Source organism: Podarcis tiliguerta (assembly GCF_965153285.1).
Source record: "Podarcis tiliguerta genome assembly, chromosome: 2".
NCBI classification, from domain to species: Eukaryota; Metazoa; Chordata; class Lepidosauria; order Squamata; family Lacertidae; genus Podarcis; species Podarcis tiliguerta.
The window spans coordinates 80,835,614-80,854,448 of record NC_139535.1 but is presented as its reverse complement, the minus strand read 5'-3'; the positions used below and the strand labels follow the sequence as shown (position 1 = coordinate 80,854,448).

Below are 18,835 nucleotides of genomic sequence, written 5' to 3'. Positions count from 1 at the left end.
AGGTTGTGTAGCAAATGTCTTCATGTTAGAGGATAGCCCAAAGGGTATGAGTCCTGGGTCTTTCATATTTGACTCTGGGTGCCCTGCCTAATCCTCTTCTTGGCTTATAGAGTGACTGGTGGCCTTGCAAATTGAAGTACTCACACGCACACACCATCTTAAATTTCCCAGAGGAATCTATCCATATAAATCATCATATGCAAATTTTATAAAAGTTTCTATGATGGCCATGTGGTCTGAGTCTGTCCATTGTTCTCTATCGCAGACACTTTGTTCTTAAGTTATAAATTGTCATATAAGAAGAAAACAAAAGCAATGTATTCTCAAAAGAGCTGAAATTATTGGAAAATATTTACAATAACAAGTCACAAAGAAGCGCTGAGGACAACATCCTGCTATTTATTGGCTAATGAACATCTGCAGAGGATTCAAACCCCATGATCTTAATGCAGACCAGATGAAATACACTTGAATTTCCTGATAAGTGTTCATTCAGCAAGTTCATGATGAAGTTTTCCTCCTCTGGTTCATGAATAGCCACCTTGAGGTCTGTGTTGCGGTGTCCTGGAAGTCTGCTGGTTTCAGAGTATGGCCCTTTCTGATGTGATTCATTTTTCCTTTGGGGCAAAGTCACACCTGTGTAGAATGGAGGAGGGCACGGCTGTGTGGGCTCCATGTTTGTGTCTCTGATGTGTGGCCTGTTGCTGCTGCAATAATAGATGGCTGTATGATTTGGAGTACCCTTCTGGAAGGATTCTCATGAGTGGGCACACACCCACACCAGATCCAGAGCAATAAACTGATCTATAGCATCTGTGCATAGCATTCTGTAACTGACTGAGGATGTACACCAATACCAAACAGAAGATGGTTCAGTGAGAACTATGAAAAGCCTGCCAGACACAGGCAAGCTGCATGCTCTTTTCACAAATAAACAGATTGGTGGAGTTGCACGAGCCATTACGCCACTTATGGTTCTCTCCTTTCTTCATGACAACACAGTCTTTTGGATTACGGCCAGCTTTGCTAGTTGGTTCAGAAGGCCCCCATCGTCTGAAAAAGAAAAAGAAAAGCAATCATTTGCCTGGTGATGAACTTACCAAACTGTCAGTTCTCACTCGCCTCCTTCTTTCTAGTCATGTGTGGTTACTCTTCACATGCTCATCTCCTTCCCCACCCACCGAGAAATGCCCTTTGCCCCTTCAGTGCCATTTCTGATGCTTTTATTTCAGGTGCTGGTTTTGATTTAGTATTTGCATGCTGCTCTCCCAACAACAAAGCTGAGCAACAAAGTAGGCAAGACCATACTTCCATCCATAAAACCAGTGCTAAAGAACATAGTCAAGGAAAAAAACCAGCCGTTCAATGAACAGTTAATGCAGTTCAATACAAACTCTAAACAAACAAACAAACAAACCAACCAACCAACCAACCAACCAACCAACCAACCAGAAATACCTGCTGAGATAGGAAGGGGGCTTTTTCCTTATCCAGTGCAACAGCACAACCCTAGACAGCAGCTTCTTTTATAATTTCTGCCGCAAACTAAGGCAAGCCAGCTGGTCTCACTGAGCTCTGGACACAACACAAGCACTCCCTTGCAAACTTTGCCGCCACTGCTATGACCAGTGAAATTACCGAGCTTGGAGTCCAAGCCCACCTCCCCACCCCAACAATGTTGTAGCATGTGGCTGGGAGACCAGGGGCGCTAAGCATTTTTGGCCTCTCAAAAAATGTTTGGGGGGATCACCCCCCCCCCCATGTTCCCTACCATCAGGGGGTAGAGGTGGCCGAGTGCAGCTTGAGTGACTAGCTCCTGCTGCTGCTGCTGCCCTGGAAGGCTGCTGAGGAAAAGAGAGGAGAAGCTGCCAGCCATTGCATTCAGCTCCATTCCCTTGCTCCTCCTGCAATGTCACGAAACCTGCGTCTTCACCCAGCTCCCTCAATATTTGGCGCAAGGTGGCTCCTCTGTGGGGGACAGCAGCAGTTCTGAGGGTTGTTAGGAGGCTTCTTACTACCCTCTCAAAGTTATGGTTCCCTGGGAAGAGGGACAGAATGTTAAACCACTCTAAGAATTGGAGCTCTGTGTAGCTAGCTAACAACCTGCAATGCTCATGAGCCTTTAGAGGGAAAGTGCCATGATGCTATCTTAAATGTATACTGCAGATGGGACCCATGTTAGGAGAGGGCCTTACTGCAAGACCACAGGAACTCTTTAATCAAAGTAATGGGGTCAAGGAGGATGAGTCCTCTCTTTCTGAAGTCTTGTGATGAGCTACTGAATTCCATAACAAGGCATCGTGTGACATGGCCCTGGGCGTTGGAGGGGGAAAGTGAGAAACAGAGGGAGTGAAGTGAATTCTGACAGAATGCTTTCTTTTGGCCACTTACTAAAAACCTGGATGTGCTGCTACCCCAACACATATAGAAACAGTAATGCACATGGCAGTTTTCAGCTCAAAACTGCCCATTTAACGTGGTTCGCCAGCTGTGCTTTTGAAACATCATGAGAGACCTGAGATAAATCGACTGAAAAGCAACACTCACGTGTAAGAGGCATTTGTGCCATCCACCCACTTCCACACCATTTCTGTTGTCATGTATCTTAAGCCAATCCACTGTGAGGTCTTCTTTTTCAAGTTATAAACGAGGAAATCCTAGAAAAAGATAGAGAATTGATGGATTTTCTCCTCACCCGCTCTTCAGTGTTCCCAGCAGTGGATCTGAGGACTGCACCCCACATGTCTCTGTACAAATATGAGTAAATTATATGCACATGTTCACATAGCTAAGAAGTAGAGCACACACTTAGCATGCTGAGGGGTGGACGAACTTCTGCCTTCCTGTTTTTCTTGTCCTTTCAGGCCTCACATTGACAACTTAAAACATAGCTAGGTTGTTCTTTTTCACAATTGAAACTGAAGATGGTTTGGATGGGGGGGTGGGGTGGATACATTGATTTTTTTCTACCATCATGTGCTCACTGCTTCCCAAACCAGTAGCAGGAGCACACTGGATGCAGAGTAAATAGTGAGCTCCTGCTCTTTTGGATGTGACGGCCTTTTTGTGTGATGCCACTCCACACGGGAGCCATTTTGTGTGTAGCATTTCCATTTGCCCCAAAAGGTTGCTGACATCGGGTTTACTACTGTGCTGGCCTCCTAATTCACAGGACCATCAAACGCATGGAGCGTGTGGGAAAGGGCTTGGAAAGGTCACAAACACTGATTTTAAAAAGTGCCTCAAAAGAGAAGAATGCAACAACATGATTTATCCTGATTCCTTGGGCTAGCTGCCATCAATGTAACTTTCTACTATAGTATACTGAACTCTGTTCTTTTGCTAGTAGAGGGAGGTTTTTTCCTGAACAGTGAAAGATATATTATTGAGGGCTAGACAAGGGTAGTAATATGACTCAGCAGAAGTCAATGCTTTATAACATCAATCAATAACTTGTTAATCACTACATCAGGGGTGCCAACATGAACAAAATATTGGGGGGCTCAGGTAAGCCCCGCCCCACATAATCATTCACAACACACATACCATTTGAATGGCTATGCCCATCAACATTGATGGGGCCCTTGCCACCTCAAAAATGGGACGTCACCCTACTGAAAAAACTAAGCAATAAATTACAGTTGTTGAGGGAACGGAAACAAAAGGATAGCTTCACGATGGTTTGGCTTAGTTTTATTACGTTTGCAAGTCTCCTAGATAATAATCCCTCAAAAAGCAGTGTATAGCTCTATATGGCTAGAGTGATCCTACAAAAGGAAAAGGCCTTGGGATTCCATTTCTACCCCCCTTTCCCCCCACATTCACATTCACACAAGCACACCCTTTTCTCCATTGTCTAATAAAAGAAACACTTAGTTCATTAATAATCATCCCTGCCCCAGACTCACTTGAATCTCTAAGTTTTTTACTAAATGACTGCCGCTCAAATAAAGCTGACCTCTTATCATCAATAAATAGTGTCTTATTTTCTATTTATAGATTTTCTATGTTTTTTCTTTTCTTTTTTGTCAACATTTGGTGCTTAATAGGTATAATATTATGCTATCTCAATCAGAAAAGTTTCTTTTTTTTATTTTCCAGATTAAGGGCAAATACCGTATTTTTCGCTCTATTGGATGCACCAGACCACAGGACGCACCTAGTTTTTAGAGGGGGAAATCAAGGGAAAAAATATTATTCCCCCCCCAGCCCCAAAGAGCAGGGAACAGGCTGTGTGCAGCCTGTCCGCTTCTCCCAGAGCTTCTCGGGGCTGCGGGGAAGCCTGGGGTTCCCCCCCCTCCAGCCCCAAAGAGCAAAGAAGCCAAGACAGCGAGCGGGATCCATAGTCGCTCAACCTCTCCAGCCAGGAGCTAAACCTCTCCAGCGCAGCTAAAGAAGAAGACAAGGCAGCGAGCGCGATCCATCCCACTCACTGCCTTGGCTTCCTCTTTAGCCTTAAGCAGCATCTTTAGCCTTGCGCAACGGGATGGATTGTGCCCGCTGTCCACCGGGGCTGGACTAGATGACTCCTGGGGTTCCCTTCCAACCCTGCAATTCTATGACCTTGGAAGGTGTTGGGGGTCTCCACCACAAGAGGCTTTTAAGCAGCGGTTGGGGGACCATCTGCCTGGCGTTCTTTAGCTGTAATTCCTACATTGTGAGGGGGCTGGGCTAGATGACCCTCGGGTGGCCCTCCCAACTCTATACAGTCCTACACGTCTGCGGCAGGAGATCCACAGCCACTTCACACAATGCCCACTCCCAATTTTCATTGGAGAGACATGTGGCTTCAGTGTCTAGGTAGATACCCCCCTACCTGCCACTCTCGCCCCACCCCACTTAAGCCGAGGGAATTCCTGCCCAGAGAAGCTCCCAGGTGAGGCAAGGGTTAAGATCTACCTCTGGTAAATGGCTTTCCCTTTTCTCTTCTTCTTCTGTGCTATTTCCTTCTTTTGTGTTTTGTTTAATCTGTTTTTATTGTATACTAAAATAAAAGCTGCAAAGTTTCTTTTTTTATAATATTCCCCCCCCCCCCCAACTAAAACGTTAATCTAGATAAAAACACTGATCCAGAGGAAAAGAAGGGGGTGGAGAAAGGACAAAGAAAGAAAAAGAGGTAGAGATAGAGAGATTTTTTAAAAGTTGGCTTCTTTAGCCTTGCGCAGCCTCCCGCGACTGGAGAGGCGAAAGGCTAAGGAGGAAGCCCGGGCAGCGATGGGATGGATCGCGCTCGCTGCCCGGGCTTCCTCTTTAGCCTTGCGCAGCCTCCCCACAGCTGGAGATATTGTGCAAGGCTTTTCTAGAGGAGGGAGAAGGGACTGACTGACCGCGTCAGTCCCTTCTCCCTCCTGGGGAAAAGCCCGCAAGAGCCCCACGAAGCTTGTGTGTGGCTCTTGGGGGCTTTTCCTGCCTTCCTCCCCCCCTGCATTCGCTCCATAGGATGCACAGACTTTTCCCCTTAGTTTTTAAGACGGAAGAACTGCGTCCTATGGTGCGAAAAATACGATAAATGTTCTACATTGTTAAGAGGCTGAATTGTTAAAATTAAATAAAAATCATTATTATTTTTAGTTTAAAAACAAAAGTATCTAAAGAGCTGTCATATAGAAGATGAAGCAAGCTTGAAGTGAGCCAGTGTGGGGTAGTAGATAAGAGCGGTGGACTCGTAATCTGGTGAACCGGGTTCGCGTCTCTGCTCCTCCACATGCAGCTGCTGGGTGACCTTGGGCTAGTCACACTTCTTTGAAGTCTCTCAGCCCCACTCACCTCACAGAGTGTTTGTTGTGGGGGAGGAAGGGAAAGGAGAATGTTACCTGCTTTGAGACTCCTTAAAGGGAGTGAAAGGCGGGATATCAAATCCAAACTCCTCTTCTTCTTCTTCTTCTTCTTCTGTTTTCTCCTGCTCCAGAGGGTAGGACCCAACCCAAGGGATTCAAGTTACAAGAAAGGAGATTCTGACTAAACACCAAGAAGGATGTTCTGAACATAAGAGCTGTTCAACAATGGAATGGACTCCTTTGGAAGTGGAATGAAAACATTCCTTGGAGGTTTTTAAGCAGAGGTTGGACGGCCATCTGTCATAGATGTTCTAGTCGAGACTTTTGCACTGCAGGAATTTGGATGACCCTCAAGGTCTCTTCCAACTGTACAATTCTATGATTCTGTGAAAACAACAACAACACCTCAGACAACCGTTTATGTGGTCTACAAAAGAATCTCAACTAAATTTTATAGATATTGAAAGAGTGTAGCCATATTAGTCTGTTGCAGCAAAAACAGCCCAAGACTCTTTTGGTGCATTTCGCAAAGTGGGCTTGAGTCAGCAGCAGTTCTGGACCATTTTTATTCTTGAAAGGTTAGTCCTTAAGAAGGATTCAAGAAGTGAACCAAGCATGGCTCAATGGACAGACAGGATCCAAAAACATAGAGTGCTTTTTCATATCTCAGCTATGCATGTAAGAAATAGCTTTGCGTGTAGATGAAGAAATATGACTAATTAGAAATATGACTAATTAGTATTTTTTTAAACTAAAAAACATTGGTCCATTGAGTTTCTGAAACTTGAACTTAATTTTGTTTTTCTGGAGTAAATAACAAATGATGAAATATCTGATATACTTCCTTTATTAAACATCTCCTGAGCCAAATTAGTGTAATTTCCCCACAGGCCTCACTCCATGAATGTCTCTGGGATCTTGACACTGAATCCCCACAACCTGCGAACAGGGTTAAGCTACCTTTCTCTTTTACTTTTTGGAATGGAATGTTAAACTTATTGCATGGTTAGGGGATGACATGCTCTCCACCCATTCCTTTGCAACAGGACCACAGATTTCAGTGGAAATTGTGGCAAGATGTTTTGGTCCTTACTTAAGTTTACTCTCTTTTTTTCCCTGAGGCCAGTTGTAGTTTCCTCCTTCTCTTTTTCTTTTTGCAGCTCCAGATCAGAAATGGAAGGTAAGCCTCCTGTTATTGGGATCATTCTGACAATCAGAAGTGTGCTTTGTTTGAGAACTCATTGAAGCCATTGGCTTAGTTTTCAAACAATGTTCCAGGGAACTCCAACATTCTTTAGGGTTCTTCAATGAGAACAACAGAGATGGTAACCAAGCATCCTTGAAATTTTCACTTGTTTCCATCACTACTGATCTTCTCTCACATTCTGGAGTGCCAAAGCATTATTGCCTACCTTCTAATGGTGCTTAATTGCCTGGGAAACTAGCTGTTAACCAGCTCAGGTATATGGCAATGTCCTTAAAAATATATATCATTTTTGGCCTTCTTGTTGATCCACACAGTGGTGTGCAGTTGGAAAGTACGTATATAAATTTCAACCACTGCAGTTAGTGGAAGTGATCAGGGAATGGAGAAGAATGCCTCAGGCGATGAACTTAATAGAGGTATGGTGTAGGAGAGGAAAGGGGCAGTGTCACTCTCCTCAACAAACCTTAGACTACTGCAGTTAGATCTCACCAACCCTCTGTCCAGGTTGGGTGGTGTTCAACTAAGTAAGCTTCTGCCCACTTTGAGTGATATTCAAGTAAGTATTACCCACTGAAATTAAGAAACAACCTAAGTTAGGTGCTCTGAATAGAACTTAGTTAAATACCATCCTTTATATAGTAAAAGTGTGGACCCGTAAATGATAGGCGCTCCATGAATCAAACATGCATTTGAACACTTAGCCACTAAACTAATTGCTTCAGAATAAAATCCAAAGTGCAATTGCAGCTAGCTTTTCCATGTATTTTTATGGAGAGCCAGTTTTGTGCAAATAGACAGAGAAAACTAAAAATGCTTTGATCCTGGCAAAGAAATTAAGCTTGCAGAAAGAAGCATCATTTAAATCCTTGGAGTCAGACAAGATGCTAGGTAGATCTGTATTTGAATCCTTTTCTTTGAGCCAGTCGGTTATTGTTTTATTATTATTATTATTAATTGAATTTATATACCGCCCTATATCTGGAGGTCTCAGGGCAGTTGACACGTGTAGACAATCATAAGACAGATGAACCAATTGTAAAATGGATGAAGTCAGAACTTTTGAGGTTGAGCCCTGTGGTACATATTTTGCTGGTAAAAAAGGCAAAGAGGTTATAATTGGTTTATTAAATTTTGTAATTATTAATCTATAATATATCAGATGGTTAAGAAGGGATTCTGACGCAATCTAGGTGCACTCATAGATAAAGGCAAAGGGACCCCTGACCATTAGGTCCAGTCGTGACCAACTCTGGGGTTGCGGCGCTCATCTCGCTTTATTGGCCGAGGGAGCCGGTGTACAGCTTCCGGGTCATGTGGCCAGCATGACTAAGCCATTTCTGGCGAACCAGAGCAGCGCACGGAAACACCTTCCCGCCAGAGCGGTACCTATTTATCTACTTGCACTTTGACGTGCTTTCGAACTGCTAGGTTGGCAGGAGCAGGGACTGTGCAACGGTAGCTCGCCCCATCGCAGGGATTCGAACCGCTGACCTTCTGATCGGCAAGTCCTAGGCTCTGTGGTTTAACCCACAGCGCCACCCGCATCCTGGTACGCTCATAGTGATCTTTTAATAACTAGTAACAATGTGAAAGATCCATGCTGCTCATTGTCCATAAGACTGAGCCTTGTGTTTGGTAACTGTGATCTTCTTCTTTCTAAGGTGCTGGTACAACACAATGAAGAAGAATCACACACAAGTGACAGAATTTATCCTGCTTGGATTCTCTGTGCCTCCAGAGCTACAGATTGCATTTTTCATCCTGTTCCTGCTCATGTACATCCTAACCCTGATAGGAAATCTGCTGATAATGTCCGTTGTTTATTCTGATCGGAGCCTCCATGTTCCCATGTACATCTTCCTCTTTGCTTTGTCTTGCTCTGAAACCTGTTACAGTTTAGTCATTGTCCCCAAAATGCTGGTTGATTTGATAGCAAAAGTCAGAACAATCTCTTTTGCAGGGTGTGCTGCACAAATGTTTCTTTTCCTTGGACTGGGTGCAACAAACTGTCTCATTCTTACATGTATGGGCTATGATCGGTACCTAGCAATATGCCACCCCTTGCGCTATCCTGTCCTTATGAATATGCGGGTAATTCTTTGGTTCATAGTCATTTCCTGGATTGCGGGATTCCTCATATCTCTAAGTGAGGCTGCTCAGATCCTTAGGTTGCCCTTTTGTGGCCCCAATGCCATCCGGCACTTCTTTTGCCACATGAGGGCAGTGGTTAGGTTAGCCTGCACTGCCGACAATACAACGGAAGTGTCTATCTCTACTATTGGCATGCTGGGTTTGGCTGGCAGCCTTCTGTTCATCATGTTGACCTACATCTTAATTCTCTCCACCATCTTGCGCATCCCCTCCACGGAGGGCCGCCAGAAAGCTTTCTCCACCTGTGCCGCCCACCTCATTGTGGTAAGTGTGCACTATACATTTGCCTCCATCATTTATTTCAAATCGAGCTCAGCTGACACATTAGAGGATGACACACTGATTTCCATACCCTACACCATAATTACTCCATTTCTCAGTCCCATTATCTTTACTTTGAGAAACAAAGAGATCAAGGTTGCGGTAAGGAAGGCAATCACTAAAAAGGTACTTTCCCAAAAGATATGAATACAATAAATGCAAACAAATTCCATTCAAACCAAATTGCATTTGTGGTTGTTTCAGTGTATCACTAGGTTGTGTAGCAAATGTCTTCATGTTAGAGGATAGCCCAAAGGGTATGAGTCCTGGGTCTTTCATATTTGACCCTGGGTGTCCTGCCTAATCCTCTTCTTTGCTTATTGGGTGGCTGGTGGCCTTGCAAAGTGGAGTACTGGTGAGATCCCACTCACACGCCATCTTAAATTTCCCAGAGGAATTTATCCATATAAATCATCATATGAAAATTTTATAAAAGTTTGTATGATGGGCCTGTGGTCTGAGTCTGTCCATTGTTCTCTATCGCAGACACTTTGTTCTTAAGTTATAAATTGTCATATAAGAAGAAAACAAAAGCAATGTATTCTCAAAAGAGCTGAAATTATTTACAATAACAAGTCATAAAGAAGTGCTGAGGACAACATCCTGCTATTTATTGGCTAATGAACATCTGCAGAGGGTTCAAACCCTATGATCTTAATACAGACCAGATGAAATACACTTGAATTTCCTGATAAGTGTTCATTCAGCAAGTTCATGATGAAGTTTTCCTCCTCTGGTTCATGAATAGCCACCTTGAGGTCTGGGTTGGGGTGTCCTGGAAGTCTGCTGGTTTCAGAGTATGGCCCTTTCTGATGTGATTCATTTTTCCTTTGGGGCAAAGTCACACCTGTGTAGAATGGAGGAGGGCACGGCTGTGTGGGCTCCATGTTTGTGTTTCTGATGTGTGGCCTGTTGCTGCTGCAATAATAGATGGCTGTATGATTTGGAGTACCCTTCTGGAAGGATTCTCATGAGTGGGCGCACACCCACACCAGATCCAGAGCAATAAACTGATCTATAGCATCTGTGCATAGCATTCTGTAACTGACTGAGGATGTACACCAATACCAAACAGAAGATGGTTCAGTGAGAACTATGAAAAGCCTGCCAGACACAGGCAAGCTGCATGCTCTTTTCACAAATAAACAGATTGGTGGAGTTGCACGAGCCATTACGCCACTTATGGTTCTCTCCTTTCTTCATGACAACACAGTCTTTTGGATTACGGCCAGCTTTGCTAGTTGGTTCAGAAGGCCCCCATCGTCTGAAAAAGAAAAAGAAAAGCAATCATTTGCCTGGTGATGAACTTGCCAAACTGTCAGTTCTCACTCGCCTCCTTCTTTCTAGTCATGTGTGGTTACTCTTCACATGCTCATCTCCTTCCCCACCCACCGAGAAATGCCCTTTGCCCCTTCGGTGCCATTTCTGATGCTTTTATTTCAGGTGCTGGTTTTGATTTAGTATTTGCATGCTGCTCTCCCAACAACAAAGCTGAACAGCGAAGTAGACAAGACCATATTTCCATCCATAGAACCAGAGCTAAAAAACATAGTCAAGGAAAAAACCAGCCGTTCAATGAACAGTTAATGCAGTTCAATACAAACTCATTAATAATAATAATTTACCAGAAATGTTTGCTGAGATAGGAAAGGGGCTGTTTCCTTACCCAGTGCAACAGCACAACCCTAGGTAGCAACTTTTTAAATAATTTCTGCCGCAAACTAAGGCAAGCCAGCTGGTCTCACTGAGCTCTGAACAGAACACAAGCAATCCCTTGCAAACTTTGCTGCCACTATTATAACCAGTAACATTACTGAAGTTGGAGTCCAAGCCCACCTCCACACCCCAACAATGTTGTAGCATGTGGCTGGGAAACAAGGGGCACTGAGCTTTTTTGGGTCAAGGAGGATGAGTCCTCACTTTCTGAAGTCTTGTGATGAGCTACTGAATTCCATAACAAGGCATCGTGTGACATGGTGCCAGGGGTTGGAGGGGAGGGGAGAAACAGAGGGAGTGAAGTGAATTCTGACAGAATGCTTTCTTTTGGCCACTTACTAAAAAACCGGGTGTGCTGCTACCCCAACACAGATAGAAACACTAACGCAGATTGCTGTTTTCAGCTCAAAACTGTCCATTTAACATGGTTAGCTAGCTGTGCTTTTGAAACATCACGAGAAATCTGAGATAAATTGACTGAAAAGCAGTGCTCACATGTAAGAGGCATTTGTGCCATCCACCCACTTCCACGCCGTTTCTGTTGTCGTGTATCTTAAGCCAATCCATTGTGAGGTCTTCTTTTTCATGTTATAAACGAGGAAATCCTAGAAAAAGATAGAGAATTGATGGATTTTCTCCTCACCTGCTTCTCAGTGTTCCCAGCAGTGGGCCTGGGGACTGCACCCCACATGTCTCTGTACAAATGTGAGTAAATCATATGTTCACATAGCTCAGAAGTAGAGCACACACTTAGCATGCTGAGGGGTGGGCGTACTTCTGCCTTCCTGTTTTTCTTGTCCTTTCAGGCCTCACATTGACAACTTGAAACGGAGCTAGGTTGCTCTTTTTCGCGATTGAAATTGAAGATGGTTTGGATGGGTGTGTGGGTGTGTGGATACATTGACCACTGATGCTTCATAATAAACAACAAGATAGATATAATTTTTTTCTAATCTCACGTGCTGACTGCTTCCCAAACTGAATACAAAGCAAACAGGAATGTGCTCACACAGCCAGAGATTTCTTGTCTCCAAGCCCCAACTTTGGGACAGGGAATTTTAACTCTTGCAAAACAGTTACCGTATTTTTCCATCTATAAGACGTCCCCATGTATAATACTTCCCACCCCCATTTTGGGGGACTCAGTTTTAAGAAAATGAGGGGAGATGGCCCAAAGTTGTTGAGCCTCTGCCCTCACGCAGCTACGGGCAGGAAACACTCCCTAGATCATTTCCCACGCACAGTGGCATCTGGGGAAGTTGCACTCCTGCCAACGAGCTGGCTGGCGGTGCACAGCTTCTCTCCCCCCCCCCCCCACGCAGCTGTGGGCAGGAACCCCCCCCCCCAGATCGCTCCCCACTCGCTCCAGCATCGGGGGAAGCCGCACTCCCACCAGCGGCGTGCCGCTTCTCCTCCCCCCCAACATGCCACTATCCGTGTATTAGACGACCCCAGTTTTTGACATGATTTTACAGTCAAAAAACCTCGTCCAATACACGGAAAAAACCAGTATCTTCTTGCAACAATTTAGAACATAGAAAGCTGACATTAGAAGCTGACATTCTTTATTTACTTCTTTTATATATTTATTGAATCCACATCCCGCCTTCCTCCTGAAGCAGCCCAGGGTGGCAAACACAACAACATTTCAAAAACTAAACAGGCAAACAATTAAAGCATTATAAAAATAATTACAATTGAAATCATCTAAAAGCAGTTACAGCTAGAAACATTACTAAAGACCTCATTCCCTTCAGTGCTCCCAGGGTTGCCTTTTACGTTATGACTTTTTATGACTGTGGATTTATGCCGACAGCTTTAAATGTTCTGTTGTGCTACCATTTACTGGTTGGTTTTGTGATCATTTTTCATTTGCCACTGGAATATATGAGAAACAAAGGCCTTTGGGGGGCAGGTAGAAGCAAGCAGTACAATTTTGGAGGTCCTGCTTTAGAATTTTAAATAAGTATCACTGGAGAGTGAAAGCATTTAGGTCGTATGAAAGGAGCAGCTTACTTGTACTGCAGAATCTCCAGAAGCACATCCAGGAGAGACCTCAGCTTGAGAGACCTCAAAGAGCCTCTGCCAGGAGGACCAAAGACACCTCAATAGGAGGCATTTTTGTTTAGTTTGTTTACATTTGATGCAAAAGAACCAAAGTACAAGTTTGGCCCATGTGAAGAGTGTCTTAGGGATGTGACACTGCTTTCTTATTTATCTTTCTTTACTGCAATAAACTTTTGTTTGATCATAATGAAAAACAAATTGTTATAGATTTGTGGAGGGGGACCTCCTCTAAACCCTATAAATTAATAAATGGTAGGAATTTGATTCCTTCTATGATTATTTAGTACCTTTACCTTTACTTTATGATTATTTAGAGTACTGAAGGGAAGATTGCAAGCTGGTGGGGGAAAACAGGCTAAACTTCCTTTCCAAGCCAGCTCTTCACCTGGGTATAAAACATGACAAAAGTTGTTGATGGCTCAAAACGGATTCTTGGGCTTGGGCACACAGAGGTTGCCATGGTGATGGGGGGGTGCTTAAGGTGTCAGGGAAGGAGAGTCTTCAGAGCAAGGTGAGCTGGGAAGGAGAAGGGGAAGAAAAAAGAGTGAGTTCCATCTTGGGCAGGCTGGCTGAAGACTGGCTGGGAGAGATGTCTTTGATTCCTGTGTTGCACTGGCTCTGGGAAACAAGTCCTGCTTGAGATCACCATGTAGTAAGATTGGGACTCCCAACATGCAGACTGAAGGTGTAAGTAGGTGAATAAACTATATTTCTTAAAGTCTCTGCCATTTCTCAATTCTCCAAAGAAACACAGACCCTGGGTGGGTGCCTGGAACTCCCTGGAATCTTGTTACCACTCGGGGGTCGCACCCAACTTTTTTAGCAATATAAAAGAGACAATTTCATTTGAGAAGAAAGTAAAATTAATTGAAATAGCTGTTATTCGGGGCTCCCCAAGCTGATCTTTAACTACACCTTTCCATGAGGTTACACCTAGCAGGTGTTTTTGTGTGCTGCCCTCCTTATTGTTCTGATTGGGAAGATTCAAGGTAGGTTGCAATCATAACATTCCTGGTAGCAGAAGAGGAGCTTCTTGTGCAAGATGTCCATCACAGGGAAAACTCACCTGTTCCTTTTCACTATCTATAATCACCAGATCTGCACTCAGGTCTTGGCAGGTGCTCCTGGCCTTTTCCCAAAAGACTTGTTTTCTGGAGTAGTAGTAGCATTTGCCCTGGAATTCATGCCAATTGAATGCACATATTGGAAAGCCTGCAATACACAGATTTGTGAAATAATGCAGCACAGAATGAATGCCTCTTTGTTTACAGGATGTTTTTGTGACTGGCACCATATACCACTACAGACGGACACTTAGCAAATGCACACATGTGGCCTGTAGGTCTTTTCTGTTTATCCATATGTAGTACACAATGCCTCCACCAGCGTCTTCCTCATTGGTAGTGTGGCCTCTAGACTATTACTGGACTGGCAAAAAAACTCTTTAGCATTCTGACTGATGCTAATTGATTCATACAGTAGCTTGAGCATTACATAACATTAGAACATAAGAAGAGCCTGCTGGACCAATGGCCCATCTAGTCCAGTACTCTATTCTCACAGTGGCCAACCAGATGCCTTTAGAAAACCCACAAACAGGATTGGAGCACAAGAGTAGCCTCCCTGCTGTCCTGCGGTTCTGAGCAACTGTAGAGGCAGATAAGAGCCATCATGCTAAGCAGCCATTGATAGCTTTGTCCTCCATGAATTTGTCCAATCCTCTTTTAAAGCCATCCAAGTTGGGGGCCACCATTGCCTCCACTGGGCGCGAATGCCATGGTTAAACTATGTGCTACATGAAGTACTTTTTTCTTCTCTCTGTCCTAAACCTCCACGATTCCACTTCATTGGATATCCGGAGTTCTAGGGTTATAAGAAAGGGAGAACAATTTTTCTCTGCACACTTCGTCCATGCCATGCATAATACTATGAATGTCTATCATGTGACCACTCGCTTGCCTTTTCTCTGAGCTAAAAAGTCCCAAGCGCTGCAGCCTTTCCACAGAGGGGAATCACTCCATCCTCTTGATCATTTTGGTTGCCCTTTTCTGAACTTTTTCCAACTCTAAAGCATCGGAATCCAGGCTCAACATATGCACGTGTGCTTGCCGGTCCTTGCCAGTTTTTGACACAGCAGGATGGGAGCTAGTTTCCTCCATGGCTCTTCTTCAAGAACAGAACTGGTGAGCAGAGCTCAGTCCTCTTGGAAAGGCACCATCAAGTTTAAGAGATCACTGTAACCAACCACAGGCCTTCAGTATTAGGGCTCCTATACAGTACAGTGAATGCCTGGGTACAATTTCAGCAGCTGAGTCACGCCTTGCCACAAGTCTGCAGAGGTCTGAAAATCTATGAAACCCTAAGGGACAGGAGTTTTAATATTGAAAGGAAGGCCAGACCATGTCACGTTCTTTTCTGCAACTGCTGTCAGACTTAGTCAGTGAACCCACAAACATAAACCCAGCGGATCCAGCCCTGGAGCAGTCATTGCCCATGGCCTGCTATGGAGGATGCAGACTCAAGCTATCAATTAGCTTCAAACCTGGACTTACATCTGAGAAATGCAATCACAAAGGCAGCATTTGCCATTATCAGGGAAAAGATTGTCAGAAGGTAGATTACGAAAAAGGTTATCCTGTGGCGGTCCCATTTGCCAAAATTGGATGCAAACAGAGCTAGAAAGAAATGAGAAGACATTCACAAAAGTTACTCCAGGAACAGCTTGTTTCAATTGCCAGGCTACTAGGCAAGGGAAAGGCATCTGTACAGTATCTGGGAGATTATCAATAGGATTATCAATAGGAACACATGCAGCTCCTTTCCAATCATTCCCATATGATCAGTTTCTAAAATAATGTTGGTTGGCTTATTGTGCAAATGTATTTAACAGAGGTGTGTGTGGTTTTTTTAAAAAAAGAAAGGCTTGGAAGCTGAAGCCAACCCACAAACCAACATCTATCTCATTCACATATCAACAGCATTGCTTTAAAAGTTAAAATAAAATATGTCCCCTTGGTAAAGAACAAAAGGTTCTATACCTACAGTTATTCATTGTCAGAAGGATGGCTTTGGATTCTAAGTTTACATTGTGAGAGGAGGTTTCATGGCTGCCTTGTGCAGGAGGAAGGAGAGAGAGCAGAAGGAAGGAGTGGAGCTTAGGTGGTTAATGGGAAACCACAAAGTGGATTTTCCCTGACTGTCTGTTAGTGTCATCCCTGCCCTCTACAGACTGGGGGCATGCAAGCTTACTGATACCCACTACTATATTCCATATAGGCCAGAGTTTGCCAGCTTCTGGGGGCCAGTGGACACATTTGGAATTTTGAGAATGTGCCGTAGGTAAGGAAGGTGGAACAACACAAAATGGCCACCATAGGGTGGGGCAGTATACAAAATGGTTCCATGTCTTAAAAAAAGAGCAGAAAAAGAGAAAGAAACACAAAAATGGTGCAGGCCCATCAATGGATGAAAGGCACCTACACCAGCCACCACCATCCTTGCTCACAGAGAAAAGTTATTTGCACTTCGGCTCAGAATAGAAGGGAGAGAGGGTGTCCATCCTATCACCCAATGAAATGTGGGCATGTTTTAAGGGAGTGTGTTCAGTGTAGGAGAGGCCAAGCCAGTGCAAACAGTATCTTATGAATCATGGATTTCTGAGGGGATATTCACTGAGAAATTTCACAAGCCCTGTAGAAGACACTGTGCATGCCGTGCCGTCAAACCCTGAGACAGACAATAGTGCAGATCCTACCATTTCCAGATCTGCATTGTGCACATTCGAATATGAACGGTGGTCATGCAACTCTAATGCTCCTGGGCCATCATTTCCAAGGGCAACATATGTGATGCTCCTTGAAAGGGCAGCCCATATTCTATGTTTTTCTGTCATTAACATTTTGATCTTGAGGGATGGGTAGAAGGTAGACTGGGGTCTACTGTTGGCTCTGTTTGTTATTTGCATTAGATTGGCAAAGGGCTTCTGATTCCCAATTGTTTAACGAAAGCAAACACACACACACAAGAAGACACAACCTTCAAATTAGGCAGGTAACTGAGGAGGACAGAGAGTGGATTTTTGTGGGATAGGAATATGCGCTCAGTTATACCACCTTGAAAACAAATACCTGGGCTGAGCATGTACTCATTCTGTCTAAGGTCGTTTCCGGATCATCTGGAATTCAATTGAATTCCCACCTGCAAAATAGTCTGGAAGTGGTCTAAGTATATGTCTGTCCCCAACATAGGTTTTACTCCTGTCTTCAATGAGTATGTCTTAGGGCTGAAATCTGCCCTCTCCTGTTTCGGAACACAAGAACATTGAGGGAGGAAATTGCCTTTATCAATAATTTAATACTCACCACATTTCTGAGGAGCATAAGTCAACTTAAAAACTGTTGTTTTCAGTATTGCACACTCCATTAGACATGTTTACATTTTAACATGTAAGAGGCAGATCATCTTAATATAATCTATATAATTATAATCTATATTTCTCACCTTGCTCTATTTCCAGTTCTTTCTCTGGTAGTTTTCTCATCAGCATGTCCTCGTCTACAATGTAGTCATAGCCCTGGTTGTTATTGTCATATACAATGGTCGCTCTCCCTCCGTCGCACCTCACATATTTTATCAAGTTTTTATTTTTAGTTAATGCACCTATAGAGGCATTCTTCCAAACACAGACCCATTTTTCTTGAGAGATGTTACTAGATCTCCCTCCCTTTAATTTTGTAGAGGCTGTTCTTGAGCTGGCTAGCACCTTGGTATCAAGATCTGTTCCTCCATGCAGCCTTGGACAGAGCTACTTGGCGAGGCCACCTAAAGGTGAGGCAGAGCCCAGAAGGAAGGAAGCAGTAGCCACCCTTACATTACTCAACTTGACAATTGTACATGCTGGGAACTGTCAGGGGACCTACACAAACATTTTGAGGCTATGGTGTTGCTAAAGCTTATGCTTTGGGAATGTGGAGTCTGTTCCTTTGAGCACATGATCAGCTCAGGAGAAATGAGGAAGCCACGGAACTGAAATTAGGGGAAAGGAAACCAATGTCAATGTTTACCTGTTCCTCCATGTTTCGAGGACATTTCCGAAGCATGGGACAGTTTCTCTGAAACAATGTCATTCTGATACTCTTCATTCTCATAGCCGTCATCCATGGTGGCCTCAAATCTTCTTCTGTAATGGTTTCCAAAGTAAACCGGATACTTCTGCCTTCTTTCTATCACTATCAGCTTCCTCTATGTAATAAACCACAGGAAAGCCAGGCACCCTGATGCCTGACTAATGCCTCACTGCTCAAGGGAGGGGGGGATATATATTATTGTTAACTAGATAAGCCACTGGGAAAGTGCCATTCTCGCAGTCAAATCACCACCTCAGGAAAGGGGCAAGGGATAGCCCTTCCCTAGCTAAGGATGGCTGAACTGCTTTGTTGTGTACAGTCTAACTGTGTATGTGTACATTTGTGAATGGGATTGTTGCAGAGACAAAGAGCTAAAGCCTTCTTTTGCCATTAACAGTCCTGAGCGAGCTGCCCCCTCCAAAGATGGGTACACATATTCCTTTAATAAGAAAAAAAGACAGCTATGCAGT

At 43.9% G+C, this 18,835-nt stretch overlaps 2 protein-coding genes across 9 annotated transcripts; one reads left to right on the top strand and one right to left on the bottom strand.

Moving 5' to 3' along the window:
* Window positions 1–379: 379 nt before the first annotated feature.
* LOC310672451 (low affinity immunoglobulin epsilon Fc receptor-like) lies at window positions 380–18,529 on the bottom strand. 5 transcript variants are annotated; one of them, XM_083429599.1, is made up of 5 exons: window positions 18,303–18,453; window positions 15,792–15,914; window positions 14,306–14,451; window positions 2,548–2,657; window positions 380–1,053 (listed from the first exon to the last, which is right to left on the bottom strand). In XM_083429599.1, the coding sequence occupies exons 1-5, from the start codon at window positions 18,397–18,399 to the stop codon at window positions 873–875; spliced, it is 657 nt and encodes a 218-aa protein (XP_083285725.1). In that variant the 5' UTR covers window positions 18,400–18,453; the 3' UTR covers window positions 380–872. The 5 variants fall into 5 exon arrangements, with proteins under 5 accessions (XP_083285725.1, XP_083285726.1, XP_083285724.1 ...); XM_083429600.1 differs by lacking the exon at window positions 380–1,053 and adding an exon at window positions 2,137–2,313 and having other exon boundaries at window positions 18,303–18,529; XM_083429598.1 differs by lacking the exons at window positions 380–1,053; window positions 2,548–2,657 and adding exons at window positions 10,047–10,720; window positions 11,668–11,777.
* LOC310672450 (olfactory receptor 10X1-like) lies at window positions 2,972–9,919 on the top strand. 4 transcript variants are annotated; one of them, XM_083429594.1, is made up of 2 exons: window positions 2,972–3,303; window positions 8,646–9,919. In XM_083429594.1, coding segments are annotated over exons 1-2 (960 nt in total). In that variant the 5' UTR covers window positions 2,972–3,301; the 3' UTR covers window positions 9,604–9,919. The 4 variants fall into 4 exon arrangements, with proteins under 4 accessions (XP_083285720.1, XP_083285721.1, XP_083285722.1 ...); XM_083429595.1 differs by lacking the exon at window positions 2,972–3,303 and adding an exon at window positions 6,607–6,957; XM_083429596.1 differs by lacking the exon at window positions 2,972–3,303 and adding an exon at window positions 7,060–7,400.
* Window positions 18,530–18,835: the final 306 nt, after the last annotated feature.

Excerpts from the sequence above, each read along its gene's own strand:
- LOC310672451 (XM_083429599.1), bottom strand. The coding sequence starts at position 18,399 with ATGGATGACGGCTATGAGAATGAAGAGTATCAGAATGACATTGTTTCA. Across the intron at positions 14,452-15,791 it reads TGTGATTGCATTTCTCAGAT|GCTTTCCAATATGTGCATTC; the intron begins GTAAGTCCAGGT and ends TGTGTATTGCAG. Across the intron at positions 1,054-2,547 it reads GGCACAAATGCCTCTTACAC|ACGATGGGGGCCTTCTGAAC; the intron begins GTGAGTGTTGCT and ends TTTCTTTTTCAG.